The sequence below is a fragment of the Culicoides brevitarsis genome, chromosome 1, assembly GCF_036172545.1.
Source record: "Culicoides brevitarsis isolate CSIRO-B50_1 chromosome 1, AGI_CSIRO_Cbre_v1, whole genome shotgun sequence".
In the NCBI taxonomy this organism is placed as follows: Eukaryota; Metazoa; Arthropoda; class Insecta; order Diptera; family Ceratopogonidae; genus Culicoides; species Culicoides brevitarsis.
The window spans coordinates 19651635-19674370 of record NC_087085.1 but is presented as its reverse complement, the minus strand read 5'-3'; the positions used below and the strand labels follow the sequence as shown (position 1 = coordinate 19674370).

Genomic DNA, 22736 nt, shown 5'->3' with positions numbered 1-22736 from the left:
CCAAACGAAAATCAAAAATAAAGTCCGATGCCCCATTTTAAAAGTCAAAAATCGAATGGGGCAAAATAAAAAAAAAGTACAAAATTTCATCAAAATTGATCGTTTTTTGTTGTATTTTCATAATTTTTCAAGACATTTTCAAAAAAATTTATAAAAAATTTTCAATTATTTTAATTTTTGTTTTGAAAATCATATTTTAACTTGAATTTTCTTCTCTAAAAAAATTTTTCATAAAATTACTGAATTTTTTTTTTAAAACATCATGAAAAATTGCTGTTTATTTTTTTGAAAATTTTTTTTGACAAAAAATTTTTTATGAAATTTTTAATTTTTCACTTTTTAACTTAAAATGATCTTAAATCAATGACCAAAATTTTAATTTGAAAGTTTACATTGAATTTGATTTTTGAAAAGTATTTTTAAGTTAAAATTTTAAAAAAAATATAAAAATTTTTGAAAAATTAAATAAATTTTTTTTAATCAAAAATTGCTAAAATTTTGTCATTTTGTATGAAAATAAGTATTTCAAAATTTTTTTTTTTTTTATTTTATTTTCAAAAATTTTGGACTTTATTTTTGATTTTCATTTGGAGCGGCCTTAATGAAAAAAGTAAAATGTGAACATTTTTGAAATTTTTTGACTGAAAAATCATGAAGAATTGAAAAAAATGAAGAAAAATTCGTTTTCTTTTTTAAACTGAAAGAGAAAAAAATTGAAGCCACAAATTCCATCGAGAAAAAAAAAAACAAATTAATTTTATTTATTTTTAACATCATTCTATCTTTATTATTTTTAATTTATTTACCAGTTTTGTTCTTTTTAGGTATTCAATTTCATTTTTAATTAATATATTTTGTGTGTAGTATACATAAATTATTTTTTTTTGTTCCTAATATTTTTTTAATATTCTACACTCTTACACGCTAAAATCTTTAAGTTTTATTGCTCTCGTACAAAAATTACAAAAAATTTATTCTTTTTTGTGCTATTCTCATTCAATTTATATAAAATACTCTCTAAAAAAATTACAAAATATTTAAACACACGATAACCTTATAAATTAATAGTCCTCTTTTGTTTCGATTTTCAAGTCATTCACTAAATTTAATTTACAATTTTTTGCTTGTTTGTTCATTAAGTTTTAATAGGTAACCCAACTTAGATACTAAATGCAATAAATAATAATATCGTAATATCCATTTTGTGTTTTTTGTATACTTTTAAGAGCTAGATTTTATTTTTTTAATTTTTTTTTAAGAAAAAATTTTATAGGTACAAAATTACTGTATGAATTTTCAACTTAAAAATATTTTCATGTAGAAAAAAAAATAGTGACAAGAGAATTCCTACGCCTACTAAATATTTTTGTATTTTTTTATAAAATTAAGTTACAAAGTTTGTGGTAACCGAATACGTTTAGAAGATAAAGTCTTTACAATTTTTCTTTGTGTTTTTTTCTTAGTGCGCTAATTAAGTTTAGTAAGGGAGTTTTCGTGTTTTATTTTCCAGTGTAAAACGGGCTATGTACAAAAGTTCTCTACTAAGTAAGGTCTACGTGTTAACTAGAATACTTTGTGCGTGATGAGTTACTTGTGGAAGTGGCACGTCCCGGCGTCACAAGTTCGACTTTGATGTTGGCGGTGGCGGTAACTTTGGTGCCGCCATTCATGTCGCCATTCTGATGCGTTTCGACCGTGACTTCGGGCTGCAAGACGATACTTTGCAGCTCGGGACTGGCACGTTGCGTGCCCATATCGATGCCACCGTAGTTGTTGTTGTCGTTGGCCGATGCGATTGACGACACGGAACTCTTCCATGATTGTGGCTCTTCGGTAATTGTGGTGAGTGATGGCTCGTTATTATGTACATTTGTATTTTTACTATGATAATGATGTGATTTATTGCATGAACGTGAGGATGATGAGGAGGAACTTCGTTTGGCATTTACAATCAATGGTTTATTTAAATATTGTTTGTTAATTCTCTTTGGCGGTGGGGACGGAGTCGATATGCGGTTTGCGTATTGCAGCGGAATTACTTCGGCACCCGGTCCCACGAGACTCAGGAGGATGGGGAAGAAGTAGAGACCGTTTACGGCACCAATTAGCATTACAGAGAGCAGCAGCCACAAAAAGTGACGCACGACAAACTCGAAGGGAGATGTCGACAGCATGAGGACAGCTAGCGTGGATGTCAGTACGCCATGGATGACGGGAGCCAATGAGTGCTCGAGTGCGAGACGAATGCGGCGATCACGATTTCCAATGGCAGTTATGAAGCCCTATTGAGAAAAAAATAAAATTGTAAGTAAAATATTCATCAAAAATTTAATTTAAACGATTAAATTTAATTATTTCAATTTTTTTCTCAAGAATTTTAATAAAATTTTTTTTAAATATTTTTTGGAAGTTTTTGAGAATTAAATATTTGAGTTTTAATCAAACTTCTAAATATTAATTAAATTTTACTTAATTAAATTTTAAAAAACTTTATTTTATTTTATTTTTTATTTACTTTATTTTAAAATTTTAACTCAAAATTCTTTTATTTTTTTTAATAATTTTTTTCAATAAAAAAAATAAAATAAAAAAAAAATAAAAAAAATCAAAAAATTATTTTTCAAAATTTCTCATTAAAAAAATTAAAATATTTTTAAAAAAATAAAAAAATAATTTAAATTATTTTTTTAGTAACAATATTAAAATTTTTTTTTATCAAAATCAGAAGCAAAGTGACAAAAATTGAAATAAAAATATTAAATTTTTATGAAAATCAAAACTTACCAATGAAATGTGAACAGTAAAGCAAATGCCAATACCAACACTGGCAACTAAGATTACTGCGGGAATCGCCGACAACTTGATGCCCAAAATGATCATTACGCCCAACAGTTGAATCAGCATCGTGACTGCACTGAAAACAATCAACAAGGCAGCCCACACAGACAAAAGCAGCGATCCAACTAACGAAAAGGCAGCAATGAGCGCAAAAGCAAGCGCTTTCAACAGGCAAGGACGGAGACTCATGTATTGTTCCCAGAATAAAAATGGAATTCCTAAAAATTAAAAAAAAAATTAAAATCAAGTTTTAAGAAAATTTTCAGCTTAAAACTCACCAGAAGGATAGTTGGGAAGCCCACGTGCTTCAAATCGTTCGCTCAACTCCCGAATTTGTCCAATCAGCGTTTTGATCTCTGTCGTATCGCTCAATCCGTGCAAGTAATATGGCAGTTGTGAGTATGTCAGCGGTGCACTTTTGGGGATTTTCAGTTCGTATTCGTTGGGCGAGTGGAAATATTCGCGTGGCACAGGTCTCAAGTTGCCCTGCGATGCCCCATAAGCTAAGGCATCATTCCACGCCCAAGCCGACAAATAATTATAAAAAGCTTTCGGATTAATGATTCCTTCCGAGTCGACAAGGCGATTTTGCGTCACAAGACTTTTGTCAATCGGGTTATCGACATGCCCGGTTTGCACGAGCAATTTATAGGCAAGAATGGCATCGTCACTGGCATTTGCGTACCAGCGTTCTTGCGTGATGCGACCTTCGCGATAATTGCGATCGAATGCCTTTTGCAAGTTAATCAACCAGTCACGGAACAAACTTAACCAGAATTCCGGCAGACCGCCATTGTCGTTCTTGATGACGTGCGGCACGCGAACAAAGGCTTCGTGGTACTCGTGCAGCAGTTTTTGGTTCGTCGGGTATTCAAAGTCGCCCTGCGTCACGGCATACATGCTGTAGAACCCGAAAAGTTTGCCCTGGACATTGAGAAATTTGTGCTCGTCCGTGCTCTGGGGCACCAAATCCGTGAGTTCCAAGCCGTCGGGCAGGTTCATCGCGGCGAAAAGCGAGCATGCGACGACTCCGATGTACAAAAGCATCGAAAGTGCCTTAACGGGACCTTTTGTAATGAATGGCGCATAATATTTTCCAGCGAATTTTGTCAACGAGAAACTGAGACAATCCTTTTCGGCGCATCCGATGAGCGATTCGTCTTGTTGATTGCCGCCACGTTGCGCACTTTCCATCTGATGAATGTTTAAAGCTGGCAGACAACAGCAGAAAATGTCAGAACGCTTGGCGCGACGTCGTCTCAAGTCGAGTGACACCATGGCAGGGAAGATAAGAAGCACCGCAGCGAGATTGAACATCAGCAAAATGGCAGCTTGCAAGCAAAAGACACGAAGAGCTGGTACTGGGATGAGTGCTGCGGTGAAAAATGCTCCCGCAGTTGAGGCAGCGCTGAATAAAACGCTCAAACCGGCTTTTTTGAGTACTTGTCCCGCTTGGTCGTTGTTATCTTTTTCGGCATAGGCATGAGTTAGGATGAAAATGTGATCGACTCCGAGGCCCAAAGCGAGGAAAGGCACAACTTGAGTGGTTGCCGCGTTAAAAGCGATACCCAAAAGCGCACAAAAACCAAGTCCAGCTGCTGTTGTGATTCCAATTAAGATTACTCCAGCAATTCCGACTCCCGATTGACTATTCACTTTATCCTTGAAGCGGTACAAAACAAAGCCCGTGTACAATAAAATCGCCGCGACACCAATTCCCAAACTAATTGGATTCGGATTCGAATATTTTCCCAAAATATCGTCCAAGGCAGCCGAGGAAAAGGCAAATACGTCATAAGCGTTCGATGCGATTTGTGCATGCATAATTTTGTGCACCTCAAGCGAGAATTTCTTCTGCCACGCATTCAAAATTTCCGCAGCTTTCTCCGGACTCCATCCAATGTGGTGAACTTTGTAATGATCCATCCAGTAATCGTACATCTCGCGTTCGCCCATCAATTGAATGACCGTTTGCAGGGCTTTTGCTTTTTTGACGTGACGTGTGCGATTTCGCGTGACTCCTCCAACGACAAGTTCCTCGGGCCAGTGCATGTATTTCGAGGCGAAGCCATAACAGCCGCCCGTGAGTGAAGCACCGATGTCAGGAGGCGATAAATTTTGCTTGTTTGGAGCGCTGGATGGACATTGTGGGTCTTTTGGGTTGAGACAGGGCTTTTCCATGTAGCCCGTTGAGATGCCAGCACGTTTCATATATTGCTCGAGCGTGTCAAAGGGAAATTGGTAGTCCATTGTTTTGATTTGTCGGAGTAGCGATTGGGGATTGAGACTCGTCCATTGTACTTTTTCCTTTAAGCCACTGAAAAAAAAAATTAAAAATTAATTAGTAAAAATTTTAGAAAATTATTTAAACAGAAACTCAAAAAATAAAATTAAAAAAGCAAAAATTAAAAATAAAATTTAAAAAAATCAAAACTCAAAAAAATTCTTATAATGAAAATTTTTAAAAAATTAATTAATCATTTTTTTTTTAATTTTCGTTAAAAATTTCAATGTTAAAATTAAACCAATTTTTATTTAGAATTCAAAAAATCACAATAAAAATCTATGATTTTTTTCATATTAATTTTTACGATTTTAACACATAAAAATAATAAAATTAAATTTAAAAAAATAAAAATAAAATTTAAATAATAAAATTTAATTAAAATAATTTAAAATAATTAAATAATTTTAAATAAAAATATATTAAAATATTTTTTAATTATTTATTTATTTTTATTTAGAATTTATTTTTTAAATTTTTTAATTTAAATTAATCCAACAAAAAAAAATTATAGGTTTTTACGGTTTATGATATTTTTTATAAAAAAAAATTCATAATTGACTCCAACTTTGACAATTTAAAAAATATTTAAGCAAAAAATGCTTAATTTCGCAATTTTTTTTATTTATTTTTTTTAGTTTTTGAATTGAAAAAAAAAATTTTTGAGTTTTAATTGAACTGATTTTAGAAACTTACGGTATATGAGCTGGATATTCAGGTCCCAGCAATTTGCTGCCTTCCCAGAAACAATCGAGCGGCGTAATTATCGCGCACGGTATCACATTCTCGAAAATCTGCTCGATGTAATGCGACTCGAAACTCGGAATGTTGGGCGAATAGCACATGTCCTTCAAGCTCCACTGTATGTCATACATGTAAATCGAAACGGAAATTGCCTGCTTCAAGACATCCAAGTGTGTCAATAATGCTTGCGGATGTAATACTGATGCGTCGGGATCGTGCGGTGTCTGTATTAGTAATTGATGCGTCGATGAATCTGTTTCGCCTAATGACTTTTGTGTGTACTTTAATTCCTCCTCTAGTCGTCCGCCTTCTGTTTTTTCACAAAAAAGGAACGGAAGTTAGAAAAAAACTCTTTTCTTGAAATATTTTTTTTGTGAAATCTTACCTTGTATCCATAGTTGATGCACTTTGGAATGCACAGTTGCACTCTTCAGACCGACACAAAATGAACCTAAGACTAATATTGCTACAAATAATACTTTGCCCGCATGCTTTTGTATGGAACATCCTAAATTATATAAATGTGATTGAAATACTGATCGCATATACACGGCGGAGCGTCTCCCTCGTGCTTTGCCCTGCAAAGAAAAAAATAAAAAAAAATTCATTAGATTCAAGTACTCTCGAAAAAATTTTTTTTGAAGATTTTTTCAACAACGCCCATGAAACTGACGCCAGAGAGTCAATCAGACAGCGTCATAACAATATCATAACTCGGACTTACAACATAATTAACTTTGTTTCTCTTAAATTAGTAATTCAGAGCATTAGTATCAAATCATTCTTATTGTTTATTTTCCTTTATGCGTCTCATTCAGACACAAATATGAATAAACATGATCAATGGACTACTGGTTTTCGTGTTCTTCTCTCCTCGTTTTATTTACAAAACTCGAAAAAAGTAAATGAAAAAAAAAATCGTCGAGCGCGGTGATTGAGTTGTACAAACATTGTTGTTGGTTCGGATTTTTATGTGGGTTTTTTAAAACATATTTTTTCTCTTAATATTACATTACATTACACTAAAATCCTTATATGTCGTCGTGTAAAGAAAGAACATCCGCAGATGTGTGGGCATCAAACGCATGAATGAGTAACTTTTAAAAGTTTTGTGAGTGCCCTTTACATGAAAAAATTGAATTGTGAGGCTGAATCAAATTTAATTTCCAACTTTTTATCATTAAAAAGTCGGAAATTTAATATGACAAAAATAACAGGGCTGAAAAATTTTCAGCTTTAATTTTAAAAAATGCATTAGACTTAAAAGAATAAATTTTAGTATAATTTTTAAAAATATTTGATTATTTAAATTAATTTAATTTAATTAATTTTTTATATATTTTTCACAAAATTTATTTATTAAATTTTTTAATTTAAGTATTTATAATTAATTATTTTATCTTTTTAAATTTAGGAAAAAAATAATAAAAAAATATATTTTTTTAATTTTTTATTTAAATTCTATTTTCTAATTTAAAATAATTTTTAAAAAACAATTTCGGAAATTTTTTAATACCATATACTATTTAAAAATATATTTTTTAATCTTTTTTAATTTTTTTTTTTAATTAAAATTTTAAAAATTATTTTTTTTCAAATATTTTTCACAAAGTTACTAAATAATAATTTATTTAAATATTTTTTATTTAATAATAAAATTATATAAAATTTAATTTAATTAATTTAAATAAATTTATTTAATTTTTTGACGATTAAATTTCTTTTAATTTTTTTTATTTTATGTAAAAAACTTTTTTTAAATAAAAAAAATTCTCTGGGACAAAAATTTTTAAATAAATTTGGAATGCCCTTTACACAAAAAAAATCATAAAATAGAAAAAGTCTTTGCATTTCTATCGTGAAGCAATCACCGCCGCAAGTGACCAATCAATCACGTTGCTCAAACCTGTTTCTGCGCACACAAATTGAAGCCCACAAAACCAAAGCAATTTCTAATGTAAAACGAAACACATCGTAGATCATCTTTTTTCTTCACATTTCCATTACACCCATCACATTAAAGAGATTGATTGCCTAGCCTTAAACTCCATTAGCGAGAATTTGCAGTTAAAATTCCTTTCATATTTCACACAATTAACTCTTCACTCGCGTTTAACTCGAGATTTAACTCAGGAAAAACGCTAGATAAATAATTTTTTCAAGTGATTACGAATAAAAATTAGTATTTGCCAAAGTTTTTGAAAAAAAAAAATATTTGTGGTGAAGATTAAAGTGAAAGACGAGTGCCGCATCTTGAGCACGTTATGCAAACACCGGATGACGCTCATTCACCTCAGAAGAAAAAAGACGAAATACCAGAAGTTTAGCTCATTGAACATGTCCGTCATCCAAAAAAATCGATGGGAAATCCTCCGTTTGCCGTATCTCACTCAATTCGCAGTTGGTCCAAAAATCACCCAAACATCATTAATTAATTTATTGAATAAACGAATTATGTAATCGATGGCAAAGGCATTAAAAAACATGAAATACGGAGTAAAACAGAAGCCAAACACAATCATGTAACTCTGATCGAGCAACATGAAAAATGAATTATGAGATGCGGATCGGATCAGGTAAGAAAGAAGGTTGTCGCTCACCTTCGTGTAATCTGATATCTTAATTTTTTGTGTTCGCTTTTTTTTCTGTATTTTCGAACGATGGACTAATTAATCATCGCTCTGGTGAGTTTCTGTGCTTTACTTTTTTTTTTTTTTTGAAAAAAAGTAACAAAAAACGGGTCAAGCTTCCTCATTCTTCTTTTAAATGTTCCAAATTTTCTCACCGTTGCCGATAGAAAATCGAACAAAAAAAATTGCGTGCGTGTCTAATGGCTCAATTTACGAAAATTTACAATAATTCTCAATGTTCTCAATACTAACCGGTCATTACCGATTTTTTGTTCATTTTTCGTACTGAATTCAATTGATTTTTTAATGTCTTCATTTTTTCTGTTGTTCAATTTGTTTGTCGGAAAATTATTTTTTAAAATTTTTTTTTAACAAAAAAAAAAAAAAAACGAGTGGGCAATTTGAGCGCAAGAAACCACATTAGTCGTTCCGTTTCTTTTATTATGTAATCAGCACCGAAATACAGCACAAAAGGCATTTTTACCGGTAAAAGGTGCCGACGTCTAATAATACACAGACGAAACAATTGATCGGCATTTGTCTCGGGTAATTTGTATTTTTTCTTTATTTTTTTTTTTGTTCGAAGCATTTTTCTGTGCACGGATTTGAGGATTAAAGCTCCTAGAGAGTTTTCAACAAAAAATTAATGAAGTTGTCATTTTCTTCAAGTATTTTTTTTTTTTGATGTAGATTGACTTGTTACCTGTCACTACTACCTTTTTCGTTTTAATTCCTTTTTCGAGAGAAATACGGCATTTTTTGTGTGTGGTCAGTTGTTGTCTATGAGGTCTCCAGCACGATAGTTTGCCTCCATTATTATCATTATCGAACGTTACACATTTACTTTGTGCTCGCTCGCTCACAGGCAGGTCAAAAAAAATTAAGATACATTTTTTTTCTTTATAAAAAAGGCACCACGCTTAATTTTGTTTTTCTCTGTATTTTTTCTGTCTTCTATGAATAATGTCTAGTATGATGATGATGATGTTGAAAGAAAGTCTTGCCTTTTGACAAATGCCGACGACACAAACACTTGATTTTTTTAATGACAAATGTAGTGATAATAATTCATTGGATTTCGGGGAGGGACTCGGTTTTTTGTTAATTAAGACATTTGAGGCAATCCTACGAGGAAGATTGAAAAAAAAATTTTTTTTTTGAACTATCAGGGCTGCAAAAATTTTTTTGCCTTAAATTTAAATTTAAAAAAAAATAAATTGATTTAAATTTGAGTAAAATTATTTTAAAATTATATTTTGACTTAAAAAAAATTAGACTTTAACCAAAATAAAAAAGGAAAATACTTAAAAATAAATTATTAATTAATTTATTAAATAATTATAAAAAATTAATTAAAAAAAAAATAATGATCTGTTAAAATAATAATTTAAAAAAAATAAAATATTTTTTTTGTTTTAAAAAAATAATTTAAAAATTTTTTATAGTTTTAAATTTTATTTTAAAAATAAATATTTTGTTTTTACAAAAATTATTATTTTTTTTTTTTGTGAAATTTCAAAGCTTTATTTGAAAATATTTTTTATGAAATATTTAACTTTTTTTTAAAATATTTTTTTATTTAAAAAATAATATTTTTTTTAAATAACTTATTTTAATTTTATTAAATTTTATTTTAATAAAAATATTTGAATTTATTATTTTAAAGAATTTTTTTTAAATAAAAAGTTTTAGTTTTAAATTAAAAAACTTTTTCAGAACTATTTCTATTAACCACAAAAAAATGCAAAAAATATTTTTTTTTACAAAAATTACAACACTGTGTGTGTGTATTGAGTTAATCAAGTAGAAAATTAATTTGACCACACAACATACAACCAGTAATTAATATATTCATGTTGTTGATACACACACAGAGAGTCCATGTGTAATAAAATAAAATTTTATAATAAAAATCTGTGTGCGGTGATACCGCGTTGTGGTGTGCTCAAAACTGTATCAACGGAATGTGTGTAATGTAGCATGAAAATATTTGTGGTTGTTCCACTTCAACTGGATTTTAAATATTTAAAAAAAAATATTTATTTAAGAAAAAGGACATGCAACATGTGGTGGCCGATGATGACAAATTTCTTGCAATTTAGGTAGCAACAGTAGCAAAGTTTTTTTTTTTTAAATAATTTGAAAACAAAGTTGATAAAAAAAAACGATGTCGGAGAAGAACCATTTCTAACAAAATAATAACTTTATTAACTCCTTTTGTTTGGGCTTATGACTGATGCCCGCATCCATATATGGTGTTCACCGATCGCTCGTCATAATATAATAATAATAATCAAAAAAACATCAAAATAACTCAATTATTTCAGTGTTTGCCGCTTACACATACCTGAGCAACGAAAAAAAAAATAAAACACGTTGTACACTTATATGGTCGAAGAGAAAAACAACCGCAGCTAATCTAATTACCGTGCTTCTTCTATACTCTCTCGCAACATTAAAGGCACGTTTTGTATTCTTCATCTTTACAATCTCGCTTACATTTCTTCAAGATATTCGCGTTTTTTTCCTCTTTTGTATTTTATATTTTATAGAGTTGTTGTTTTGTTATGGATATCATCGATTTACGAGATGAGAGAAAAACTCAAACAAAACATTTAATGACTTTATTACTGTTTGTTGTTTGATTTTTTTTCTTCTCTCAGCATTGATTTGAACAACTTTCAAGATTTGATTTGATTTGATGAGTTTTCATTGTTTTGTTGGCTTTCTCTTTCGTGAAAAGTGTTAAAAGTCACTTTCAGTTATTTTTTGTAATGAGTAGCAAATTTCAATTTATCGATATTTTTTTTGATAAAATATTTAAATAAAAAATAATAAGAACTTAAAATTATTTTTTTTATTAATTTTTAAAAATATTTAAAATTAACTTCAAATTTTATTTTTTTTTAATTAATTCAATTATATTTTATTTTTTTTTTTAAGTTGATTAAATTATACATTTTTTTAATTAATTAAATTATTTTTTTTTGTAAATTTATTAAAATTAAAATATTTTTTTTTAATTTTAAAATTAATTTTTTAATAATTTTTTTTTATTAACTTAATAAAAATATTTTGTTTTATTTAAATTAATAATTTTTTTAATTAATTAAAATATTTTATTTATTAAAATGAAAAAATAAATAAAAAAAATTAAATAAAAATATTATTCAATATCGCGCCAGACGAATTACAACAAATTAAGTTAAACTAAATTTTCATCCAAAAAATTTACCAACCGCAGGGTATTTATTTCAGAGAATTTCTCGCAACATGCAACGCAAATCCAGATGCATTCAATCATAAGACATGCAAGATGTCTTATTTCATAAAATATTTTTTTCCAGAGATGAAACGAGAGATAAACATAAATTTCAATCAGGATTTCTGTGTGTTCCATGAAATTTATTTATTTTGCCTTGAAATGCCTTCAAATGCTTTAAAATGCCTTAAAATTGCCTTTTTCTATGAAAAAACTTGCGCTGCTTGAATTTTATTGTTTTATGATACGTCTTGAGCCCTTTTTTCATTCTCAAACTTGCAACGACGTTGCAAAAATAACTTTTTATTAAATTTTAAATTTCCACAAAATTTCAGAGCTTCAAGGAGACCAAAAAAAACACCCAGGGACGTCGTTACAGGTACATAAAAAATAATTTCTTCATACAATGAAAAAAAAAATAATAAAAAACTTTTTTTTTTACCTGCAAGCGAATATTTTTTTTAACCCAACAGGTGCAAAATTTTATACACACAAAAAATTACAGAGATTATGTTTCGTTTCAACTCTTCTTTGATTCAAATAAAAAAAAAAGAGAAGAAAAAAAGCAAAAAAAGACGAAGACGAGATAAGAGTTCGTCGATCATCATCATCATCAACAAGGATTGATCAACATATTTACATGATCGCATCATTAAAGACGATTAAAACCTACTTCTACTACTAATAATAATAAAATCGAAAAAAAAACGTTATCTCAATCTCTGTGAAAATACTCTCGTTCCAATTAAATCAATGAGATATGAATGAAATGGTTCACCAGAGTTGTAGATCGACATTTTTTTGTGAAGAGACACTGCCGCCAAATGTCTTTCTTCTTTCCTGCTTTTAATTATTTAATTGCAAAATTATTCAAATTTTTTGAATGGTTAAACATTCAACGGTGATCTACGATTGAATTTTGATTTAATTTTAATTTTTTTGTTTTTTTTTTTCTGCTGCTGACGAACAGTAGTCTTGTTTACGTCCAAGTAGAGCATTTTCCCATGTTTTACAGAATAATTACTGATAAGGCAAATAATAATTGCAAACAAAGTGCCTTCAAAGCAAACGTACCGACAAAACACATGATGACGCGATTTTTTTTTACAGTGGCCTGTTATCTCATGTTAACATCTCTAAATATTTATTTAAACGTAATCAAACATATTAATATTAAAATTTTATACATTTATGGACGTTTAAAAAGCGATTTCAGTCATTTTTTTTCTGTCATATCATCACCCATGTAAGACAATGAGGTTCATTGTTTTTTTTTTCGAAATAATTTTTTTTTTGAATCGCTTGACGACATGAATGATAAAGAAAAAAAACCTTTTGAGCCCAAGAAGAAATGAAAAAAACAAAAAAAAAATTTTTTATTAATATTTTAATGTATCATTCGTCTTCTCCGGTGGCACGATGCCACACCGTTTTTTTTTTTATTTTCTTGCATTTTAAATAAGCAAAGAGATTCAAAAATGATTAGCTGATTTACTTGCTCCCCGTTCAGTAAATGAAACGTCGTTTTGCCAAACAAATTGTCTGCGGTGAATTTTTTTTCGCTTTTTTTTTATTTATTTGTTTAATTTGTATGAATGACAGAATGATTTTGATATGCGGCAAATTGTTTATTTTTTTATAATTCTTTTTTTTTGTCTTACATGAAAATTTTTAGCGAGAGATTATTTTTGTGAGATATTATTTTCATGGCAGCGACGATGTTGCGGGGACGTGATCAGGAAGTTTCGTTTTATTTGGATTCCTGGAATCAGATCAAAAGCGGCATTTAATTTTTTTTTTTATTTTTTTAATGAAATGCGAGACTTTTGTGATCTGTGAGTCGCGATGAATGAGTAAAAAAATTTTTTACAGGATGCGAAACAATTGAATTAATATTAAAATAGTAAATATTTGCCTTGAATGGGTAGAAATTATTATTAAAAGGCTTGAAATCGATGAAAAATGTTTCATTTCGATTTTATACCGAGAAATAAATTATTTAATCATGAACAAAAAATTAATAATTATTTTAATTTTAGGTTTTTTAAGTGTTTTTAATAAAATCGAGGCTCAAGATCCAGTTGGTAAGTATTAATTTTTTAAAAAAATTCAATAAAAATTTTTTTTTTCTTCTTAAAAGTGTCTCAAGCATGGGCTCCCATGACACTATGTTACGTGAACTCCGATGGCAGTTACATAAGTTTCGTGTGTGAGGCCTACTGCATTCAGAAATACGGCATTTATGGCGGCTACTGTATGCCGGGCGCGTGTGTTTGTCCCTGATAACGTCGTTAAACATGCACTGATTGCCTTTCATTATCGCGTAACAAATTAGCGACTCAATAACGAGTGTTTGGGGATTCACTTAGTACGCTTGTTTTAAACGAGCGGTCGTGAGTTTCTTTGTATTCATAAATAATAAATAAGAAAAAAAAAATAACTTGATGAAGTTTGGTGATTTTTTTCTTCTATGGAACTTCTTACTTAGAGGAATCCCCGAGATAATCACTTGGATTGGTATAAAAGAAGAAATTTTCTGAGACAAAGGTATCAGTATCACTAAGAAATCCTTTGAATCACTTCAAAAAGTGCAATTTTCAATAAATTATTTAAAAAAAATATTAAATTTTAAATAAAAATGCGTTTTTTCATCAGTTTTGCCTTAATCGCCGCCACTTTGATGGTCATCAGTGCTTATCCACAAGTCGGACTCGATTTCGATGACGAAGCCCAACCCTTATTTGACTTGGAAGAGACTCCAGAACATCCGTCAACACTAAATCTGGTAGAATCCCATCGAGTTAAGAGAGCCACATGTGATTTACTGAGCGGATTGGGTTGGAATCACGCGCCATGTGCCACTCATTGCGTCTTCCGGGGCAAACGTGGAGGTTATTGCAGTTCAAAAGGAGTTTGCATTTGCCGTAAATAATTTTTAAACTTCAAAATTCGAGTCGATTAAGATAAAAAAAATAAAAGAAAGTGTCGAACAATAAATATTAACCCACGCAAAAAATAATTATTTTATGTCGCGAACTGCAACATAAAAATAAACAACGGTCAGCAGCAGCTACTTTACCACCACCGCGAACAATATAATTTTTTTTTTTGCAACTGTATGCATTTATGTGTCGACCACAGAACCACACACAAGCCGCCGCCGCGCCGTACAGCCTCAAGTTTACTGACTTTGATGTCTTCATTATTTCGCTGTTCTCGTATTTTCTCGATTTATCTGTGTAGTTGCTGCTGCTTGCTTTTAATATTACTTACTCGACAACATTTTAAGCGAATTGTAAATAAACAAAGTCCGATACCGTGCATTGGCGCTTTTTTATTAAAATAAAAAAAAAAATTTTTTCAACATAAACAATTTTTTTTTTGATCTTTTTCGATCGTTACAACATAAAATGTTTGCAACGTGGTTCATAAATTTTTTCGGACACAAAATTTAGAGGCAAATAATTTTTTTTTGGAAAAATCGACAGATGTTCGTTTTTATGGTGAGCAAAAATATAAAATGAACGACAGGACCTTTCAACAGTGATGGTCTACCAAGCGAGCGATCCCAAAAATTAAATTTGATACAAAATAATAATAATAACAGATATTTTTTTTTCATTCACCAATACATAGAAAAAAATTCGATCCTCGCTTCAACTTTGAGAGAGAAAAAGAGAGACGAATGTTGTGTGAAAAGAAATGTAGGAAAAATATTTCAACATTGTTGTTGTTGTTGTTTTGCTTTTATTAAACATATATATTTTAAACGTAACTGCACCAGTTTGCCATGCAACATATACACACATAGAGGAAAAAAGCGACTATAATAGAGTTATTATGTCGTGAATCGAACTGGGAGATCTCTAATGTCTCAATTCAATAGATTCGTTGCATTCACGTTGTTCAATTCGAGTTTTGTTATTTTATAAAATAACTTTTTTTTCCTGTTGAATTGAGATGTGGAATTATTTCTCTTTATTGATTCAGGTTTTGTGACTCGACTTTTTCTGCGACGACGTCGACTAGATCAATGACAAAATCTCTCCTAATTAGGAATGATTCACAACAACGACGTCGTCGTCGGTGACATTCCACTAATGAAATAATAATAATAATCCAGTAGTATATTGGCGCAATAAAAAACTTTTATTTATAATCAAAACTAGAGACGCTGAAATGTTTTCATTAGAAATAAATTAAAATGTTATTAATTCCATTGATAAATTGAAACCATGTAAAAATTAAAATGGTCGTGTGTAAATATGTGTGTCGTGGCTTAAATCGGCGGTGAATTTTATTTCAAACGCATATCTCGGGCAGGGGTGGAGTGGAGAAAAGGGACGAATTAATTTTGAAATAAAAATATTTTTAATGAAAATAATTAAAAATAATTAAAATTCGTTAATAAAAATATTAATTAAATTTCATTAAAAATTGTAATAAAAAATATTTAATTAAAAAAAAATTAAATTTTATTTATTGTTTCTAATTTTTTAAAATTTTATTAAAAATATTTTTAAAAAATCATTTGAATGTTTTTAAAATATTTCAATTTAATAAAATAAATTTTAATATTTTTAAAAAAAATAATTTAATGTTTTATATATTTTTAAATAAAATATTAAAATTTAAATATTTTGATTAAAATTAAAAAAAAACTAAATAAGTTTAAAATTAAAAGAAAATTAAATTTACTTAAAATTCATTTAAATAATCTAAATAAAAATCTAAAGTTTTTAATTATTTTTCAAAAAATTTTTTTTTATTTAATTATTATTCTTTTTTCAAAGGCAAAAATATTGAAAATTTAATTAAACTAATTTTTATTTAGATTTATCAAGAATATTTAAAAATTTAATTAAAATAATTCAAATTCATAAATAAAACAATAATATAAATTTAATTTATTATTAAAAATTTATTTAATTAATTTAAATAAAAAATAATTAAATTTGTTTAAAATATTATTAAAATATTAAATAATTTAATATTTTATTTTAAAAAAATATTATAAAAAAAATTCTAAATTATTTCATTCAATTTATTTTAATTCAAATAAAAATTCGAGCCATTTTACTATCGCATTCCACCTCTGATCTCTTTATATGGTCGTATAACACAAAAAAAACACAAACAACGTGTTTACTCTATTTATGGTAAATCCTAAAGAATTTAATTAGGTATGTAGATTATTTGTGTACGATTGCATTTCTGCGCGACGTCGGCATTGTCTATGGGGACTTTGAATGCGCGCGCGTTTCATTCCATGTTTTGCATGAACTTCATCGCACAAACACTCTGCACAACGTACCGCTAAAAAATTGTACGGACCACCTAGGCAGCCGCTACGCTATTTTTATTACCAATACCTAACTTTTTTTTTGTTCCAAAAATACCCATTAAAAATATTTGGGGAATTTGTCAAAGTTCGGACTATTTGTTTTGAAACGATCATCCTACGCGCGAGACTTTACAAAAATTTCAAGTGAAAGGAAGTGCCTCGAGAATTCTTGTCACTCGAGAATCGAGTCAAGTTGCTTGTTAAGCGAGAAGAGGAAAAAAACGACGACGACGTCTATAGAGAAATAACAATAATAATAATAAAGATATCGACTCAATATAATGTAGTTATTTATACTTTTTTTTTCTCGGTTCAGTTGTACAGACATTTAAAATAGACATGAAATGATAATCACATGGCACACATTATACGGCATCACGGCACTGCGGTAGGTCTTGAAAATCACCATTAATATAACTCACATACAAACATATCCGCACATAAAATATATAATAAATATTTCTGTGAGTCGACTTTAAATGCCAACTTACTCTACTAGTCGACGTCGATCGTAGTAAGATTTTTTTTTTGCTTTTTTCCTGTTGTTGTAGGTGAGTCTGGAAAACATTTCGAAAACAAGACGAAAAAATCTCTAACGAACCTCACTAACAACATTGTAATAATTTAATTCAAAAAAAAAAAAAAAAAAAAAATAGAAAAAAATTTCTTGCACCGTTTTTTGATCATTTTTTGTGTGTGATCTTGCGTTGTCGAAGCGGATTATGTGATATTATTATTTTTCTTGTCGTCTTTTATTTAAATGAAAATATTTTATTATTACTCGCATCGTCGTAGTAGAACGGGGGATATAATAAATGACACACGAGATATACCTTGCGGACAGAAAGATTATTGTCTATCCATTTTTTACTTCGTTTCATGAACTCCGAGATAAATCAAGTCGTTATGCATTTATTTTGCGCAAAACATACGGACAAACAATGCCACTTAAATTTAATTAATTGCGCCTGCTTTTGTGTGTAACTGTGTGGCGTCATCATCACTTGCTTTATATTATTATTATTTTTTATTGTACTTGTTGCTATTTTTTTTTTTGTTTTGCGCGCGCGTACAACATGTTAGAATAAATGGAAATGTGAATTATGGTCGTTGCCGCGTCGCCGCAAGTTAATAAAAAATTTAAATGTTTACAAGAAATTAATTAAGTGAGTTGTTTTTCATTTCTTGCTAAGATGTAGTGGAAAATTTTTGCAAGAATATTGTAGATTTTTGACATTTTTAGAAGTTTTTGAATAGAAAAGTGACTTTTGAGTATTTAAAAAATTTAGATTTATGTAAAATTAATATTTTTACCAAAAGTTTATTAATATCTTATTTTTTTTTATTAAAACAAAAATTAATTTTAATTAATTATTTAAATATTATTTTTTTTATTAATTTAAAATTAATTTTATTAAAAAAGGTATTTTTCAAAAATATTTAAAATATTTTTTTAATAAAAAAAATTGACAAATTTTTTACATTTTGTTAAACAAATAAATTCGTCATTAAGATATTTTATTTTGAAAGATCTCATGAATTTAATATTTTAATCTTCAGAAATAATTTTTGTAAAAATTTTAAATTAATTTTTAAAAATTTTTATACGAGTTTTACTAATTATTTTTTAATATTTTAATCCAATTTTAATTAAATTTTTAAATAAATTAGATTTTTTCCCCATTATATTTATATTTATTATTTCAATTTTTGAATTATTTTTTTTTAGTTAATTAATACTTTTATTTTATTTATTTCTTTATTATTATTATTTTTTTATTTTATTTTTTTTATTAATTTTTTTTATTTTATTTAATTTTTTTATATATTTTTTGAATAAAATATTTTATTTTTTTAATAAAATATAAGATTTGTACTTCAGAGATAATTTTGTAAAAAATATTTAAATAATTTCTTTAGTGACGAAATCACATAAAACCCCGTGCGATGAAAGACGTCAAAAGCTAATTCAAGCAATCAACAAGAAAAAAAGCAGCTTTAAAGCCCCAAATTCAAATTTATGCCTCAAATCCTTTATTAATCTCGAATATAATTGCAATAACAATCAAATTATAATATGAATGGAATTGATTTGAATTGTGATTGTGTCTCTCGTCTCGCGCATTTACAAGACATTTATATACGCGAGAAAAGTTTATAAGCAAATTTCTGTGTTTTGCTCTTTTTTTTGTGTGCCGTGTATCGACAAGGTGTGTTGTACAAACTTGAATGGCTTATTAAAATAATACAACTGTCATAATTCAGTTTCAATGGCTTTATTAAAAAAAAAACTGGACCCACCTGAAGGCAGAAAAAAAATTATGTGGCTCAAGGAATTTGATTTTTTTAGTTCGACGCGCGTGAAAGTGTTGTTTGTGTGCTTTGAATTCCGAATGAAGACGAAACCCAAACGCAGATCTAATCGCTCGGGTTTGGGTCAAGTATGGAGGAACACAGAGAAAAAAAAAGTATCGAACAATGATCAACAAAAACGCACCCATGATCGTATCAACGAACGCTTGGTGGTACTTAAGTATAAAAAAAAATAGTCAATAACACAAACAACAATAAAATATTATTAAATAATAAAAAAAATCTTTTAACAACTTAATTTAAATATATATATTCATAGAGCGCGATCGATATGCCCGAAAGTGTGTTCGAGCAACGATAAAGCTGTAAAAGGTATAATAGGTTTACTTCACACACAGACAGCTCAGGTACCACCGTCTAATCAACGCTAGGATGGACATTTGAGTGTGTGCACGTGATAGAGCGCGATTAATCACGACAAAGCCTAGCGACTGACGGAACGCTAGAAAATTAAGAAATAAAAACAAAAATTTAACGAAAACGAAGGAACATGTAATAAACGTATTAAAACCATATCCAAACCATAATTTATTATCAATCAAAATTTATTATATACACATTTTTGTAATGGACTCGGTATGAGAGACACACCGAAAAAAAAACGTATAAAAAAGAAATGGAACACGAGAAAAAAATCAAATTAACTTTATCCATCTAGGAAACGAAGAAAGAGAGAAAAAAATAACATAAATATCTAATTCTTTTTTAAATAAAAATATCTTGGGATTTTTTTTTTTTTTTGGTATAATGAAGAAAATTAAGATGTCTGTTTGTTAAGCTGACTTTGTAACATCATAGAGTACCTAATAAGATTATATACGTCGAGACGCACAACATTGCCACATCATTTTTGTCCTGGGGTTCTCTAAAATGGACCTCCCATACAAATGACACCTCTTATTATAGGAAATCGGGTTTGTCAGTCGGTTCAGGTTCTCTATTACCTTTTTTTTCTATTCTTCTTGTGACTTTTAATCTCATGAGTTATGTTCTAAGCACGCATTGGGAGGAAATTAATGTGATTTTCGTAGCTTTTTGACACTAATTTGCATCATTCTTGCATTTGAATTATTTTTTTGATCAGGGACGGAAAAATATTTATAAATTTATTTTGAAAATTTAAATAATATTTTACAAAAATTTACAATGAAATTAAGAAACTTTGTAAAAAATTTTGTTGGTAAAAAAAATATCTTAAAAATTTTTAAATTCTTTAGAAGCAATTAAAATTTTAAAGAAAATAAAAAAATGTACATTTTTTGGTCTAAAAATCCTTGATATTTTTAATTAAAAAATTATGAAATTTTTAAAATTAAATTAAAAAATATAAAAACTAATTTAATTGATTTAATTTTAATTTAATTTTATTTTTTTTAATTTAATTCAAGTTTTTTCTGTTTCTAAATAATTTTAAATTTTATTTTTTAATTAACTTAAATTTTATTTTAAAAAATTATAAAACTTATATTTTTCAAATTCTGTAGATTTTTATTGCAATTTTGAAAGAAAAAATCAGAAAAAAATAAAATGCTTAGAATTTTATTTTAATTTTATTTATTTTTATAGAAAAATGTTAAAATTATTTATTTTTGTTCAAAAATTTAAAATATGTGAAATAAAAATTCCAAATTTCACTAAATTTAACTAAACTGAATTCAATTTCTTTAAAAATAATTATTTAAATATTTTTTGTCATCCCTGATTCTGACTTTTCGACCAAAACTCGATTTCTATGAATTTTCGTGCCAGACCAACAAAAGCATAAAGTTCATCTAACAAACTTTTTTTTTGTCTCTGTATGAGTGTGAGATATACCCAAAATACGATTGTTATTTCCCATTTTACGTACAACTCCATTTACCATGTGAGACATGACAATTATGTTACAGCATGATCGAACTGGTGACTTTGAAAAAAAAACGTCAAAACTCGATCCATACAAACATGGTGAAGAGATGATGAAGAAGAAAAAAAATATTAACAATGCATTACATTCATGCACTGTTTGAGGATGTCCATGATGTACATGACGACAACGACTTCTTCGTACAATTCGTAAAAAATAAAAAAAAATGAAGAAAAAAGTCAAAAGAACCACAGGGTGGTCGTTATCCATTTTTAAATGCAATTCACTGTTTGAACTATTGAAAATGTTCTGTGAAATTGTGAAAAATATCGTTTTATTTCACAAAACAAAGCAAAAAAAAAACTGTTGTTACAAAAATGGCATTAAGGGCTTTGTTTATTCAAAGTCAATTGTTTCTCATTGAAAGCAAAAAAAAAAAGTTAAATTAACTTTGACCATAAATAGTCAGAAAAGCTCCACAAGGAGACAAAAAATGGAGAAGAAGCGAATCATAAATTAATAAAATCCTAATTTGGTGGCGCGCGGTTCGTGTTTGAACTCATCCATTAATTATTGACAGATATCGAGCCGGCAATTCTCAAAAAAGGGTTCATGATTCATCAAATTATTATTAAAAAATGTAAAATTTCTTACCTTTTCAATTTGATCTAGTGCTATGGAGGCATCGAACCAACTAGTCCTTATATATAAGTCGGAAAATAACTTTTCGTCCACGCTGTCTCCGTGGGTGTCGGGAACCCTCGGCAGGGTTTCCATGGTGGGTACAACCATTTTTTGTCGATTATTTAAATTTTATGTTTTTTAAAAAAATATTTTGTGTTTTTTTTTTCGATGTCACTCCAACAGAAATTTTATGTAACTCATTATTATTGGATGAATTTTATTTTTGTGTTAGATAATTTATTTATTTTTTAATCTTTTCCATTGTTTGTTTTTTGTTTATTTATTCCTTGTCACTTTCTTTCCGTTTCGTGTAGTAGATTTCCTCCTTTTTATTATTATTATTTATTTTTTAACTAAATTTATTTCTTTTTTTTATTTTCTTTTGAAATTATTGGACGCCCACACAAACAACACTTTTACTTTGTGTGTACAAATTTCTATTTATTTTAAATTTTTTTTCTGATTCACTTCACTTTTTAGACAATTTTTTATTGGACGACTTCTCGCTGCTACAACAATTTAGTCGAAATAATAAAATAAAAAATACGGTTTACAGGAAAAAATTTACTATTTCTTATGCTCGATGTTGATGATGATGATGTTTCTCGTGTAAAGGCCGAGTAATGTATGTACGTATTATATATTTTTAGTTAAAATACTACAACAACAACTACAACATACAGATACAGAACATATTTTTTTTTCCTTTTCTTTGAGTATATTTTTACTTC

General features: G+C 28.5%; 1 protein-coding gene across 1 annotated transcript; it reads right to left on the bottom strand.

The window, feature by feature from the left end:
* Positions 1-1404: 1404 nt before the first annotated feature.
* On the bottom strand, positions 1405-22250 carry LOC134834088 (protein patched). The gene is made up of 6 exons (XM_063848633.1): positions 21976-22250; positions 6252-6444; positions 5819-6176; positions 3117-5155; positions 2785-3056; positions 1405-2282 (listed from the first exon to the last, which is right to left on the bottom strand). Exons 1-6 carry the CDS (start codon positions 22111-22113, stop codon positions 1560-1562), a joined length of 3723 nt encoding a protein of 1240 aa, XP_063704703.1. The 5' UTR covers positions 22114-22250; the 3' UTR covers positions 1405-1559.
* Between the last annotated feature and the right edge of the window lie 486 nt (positions 22251-22736).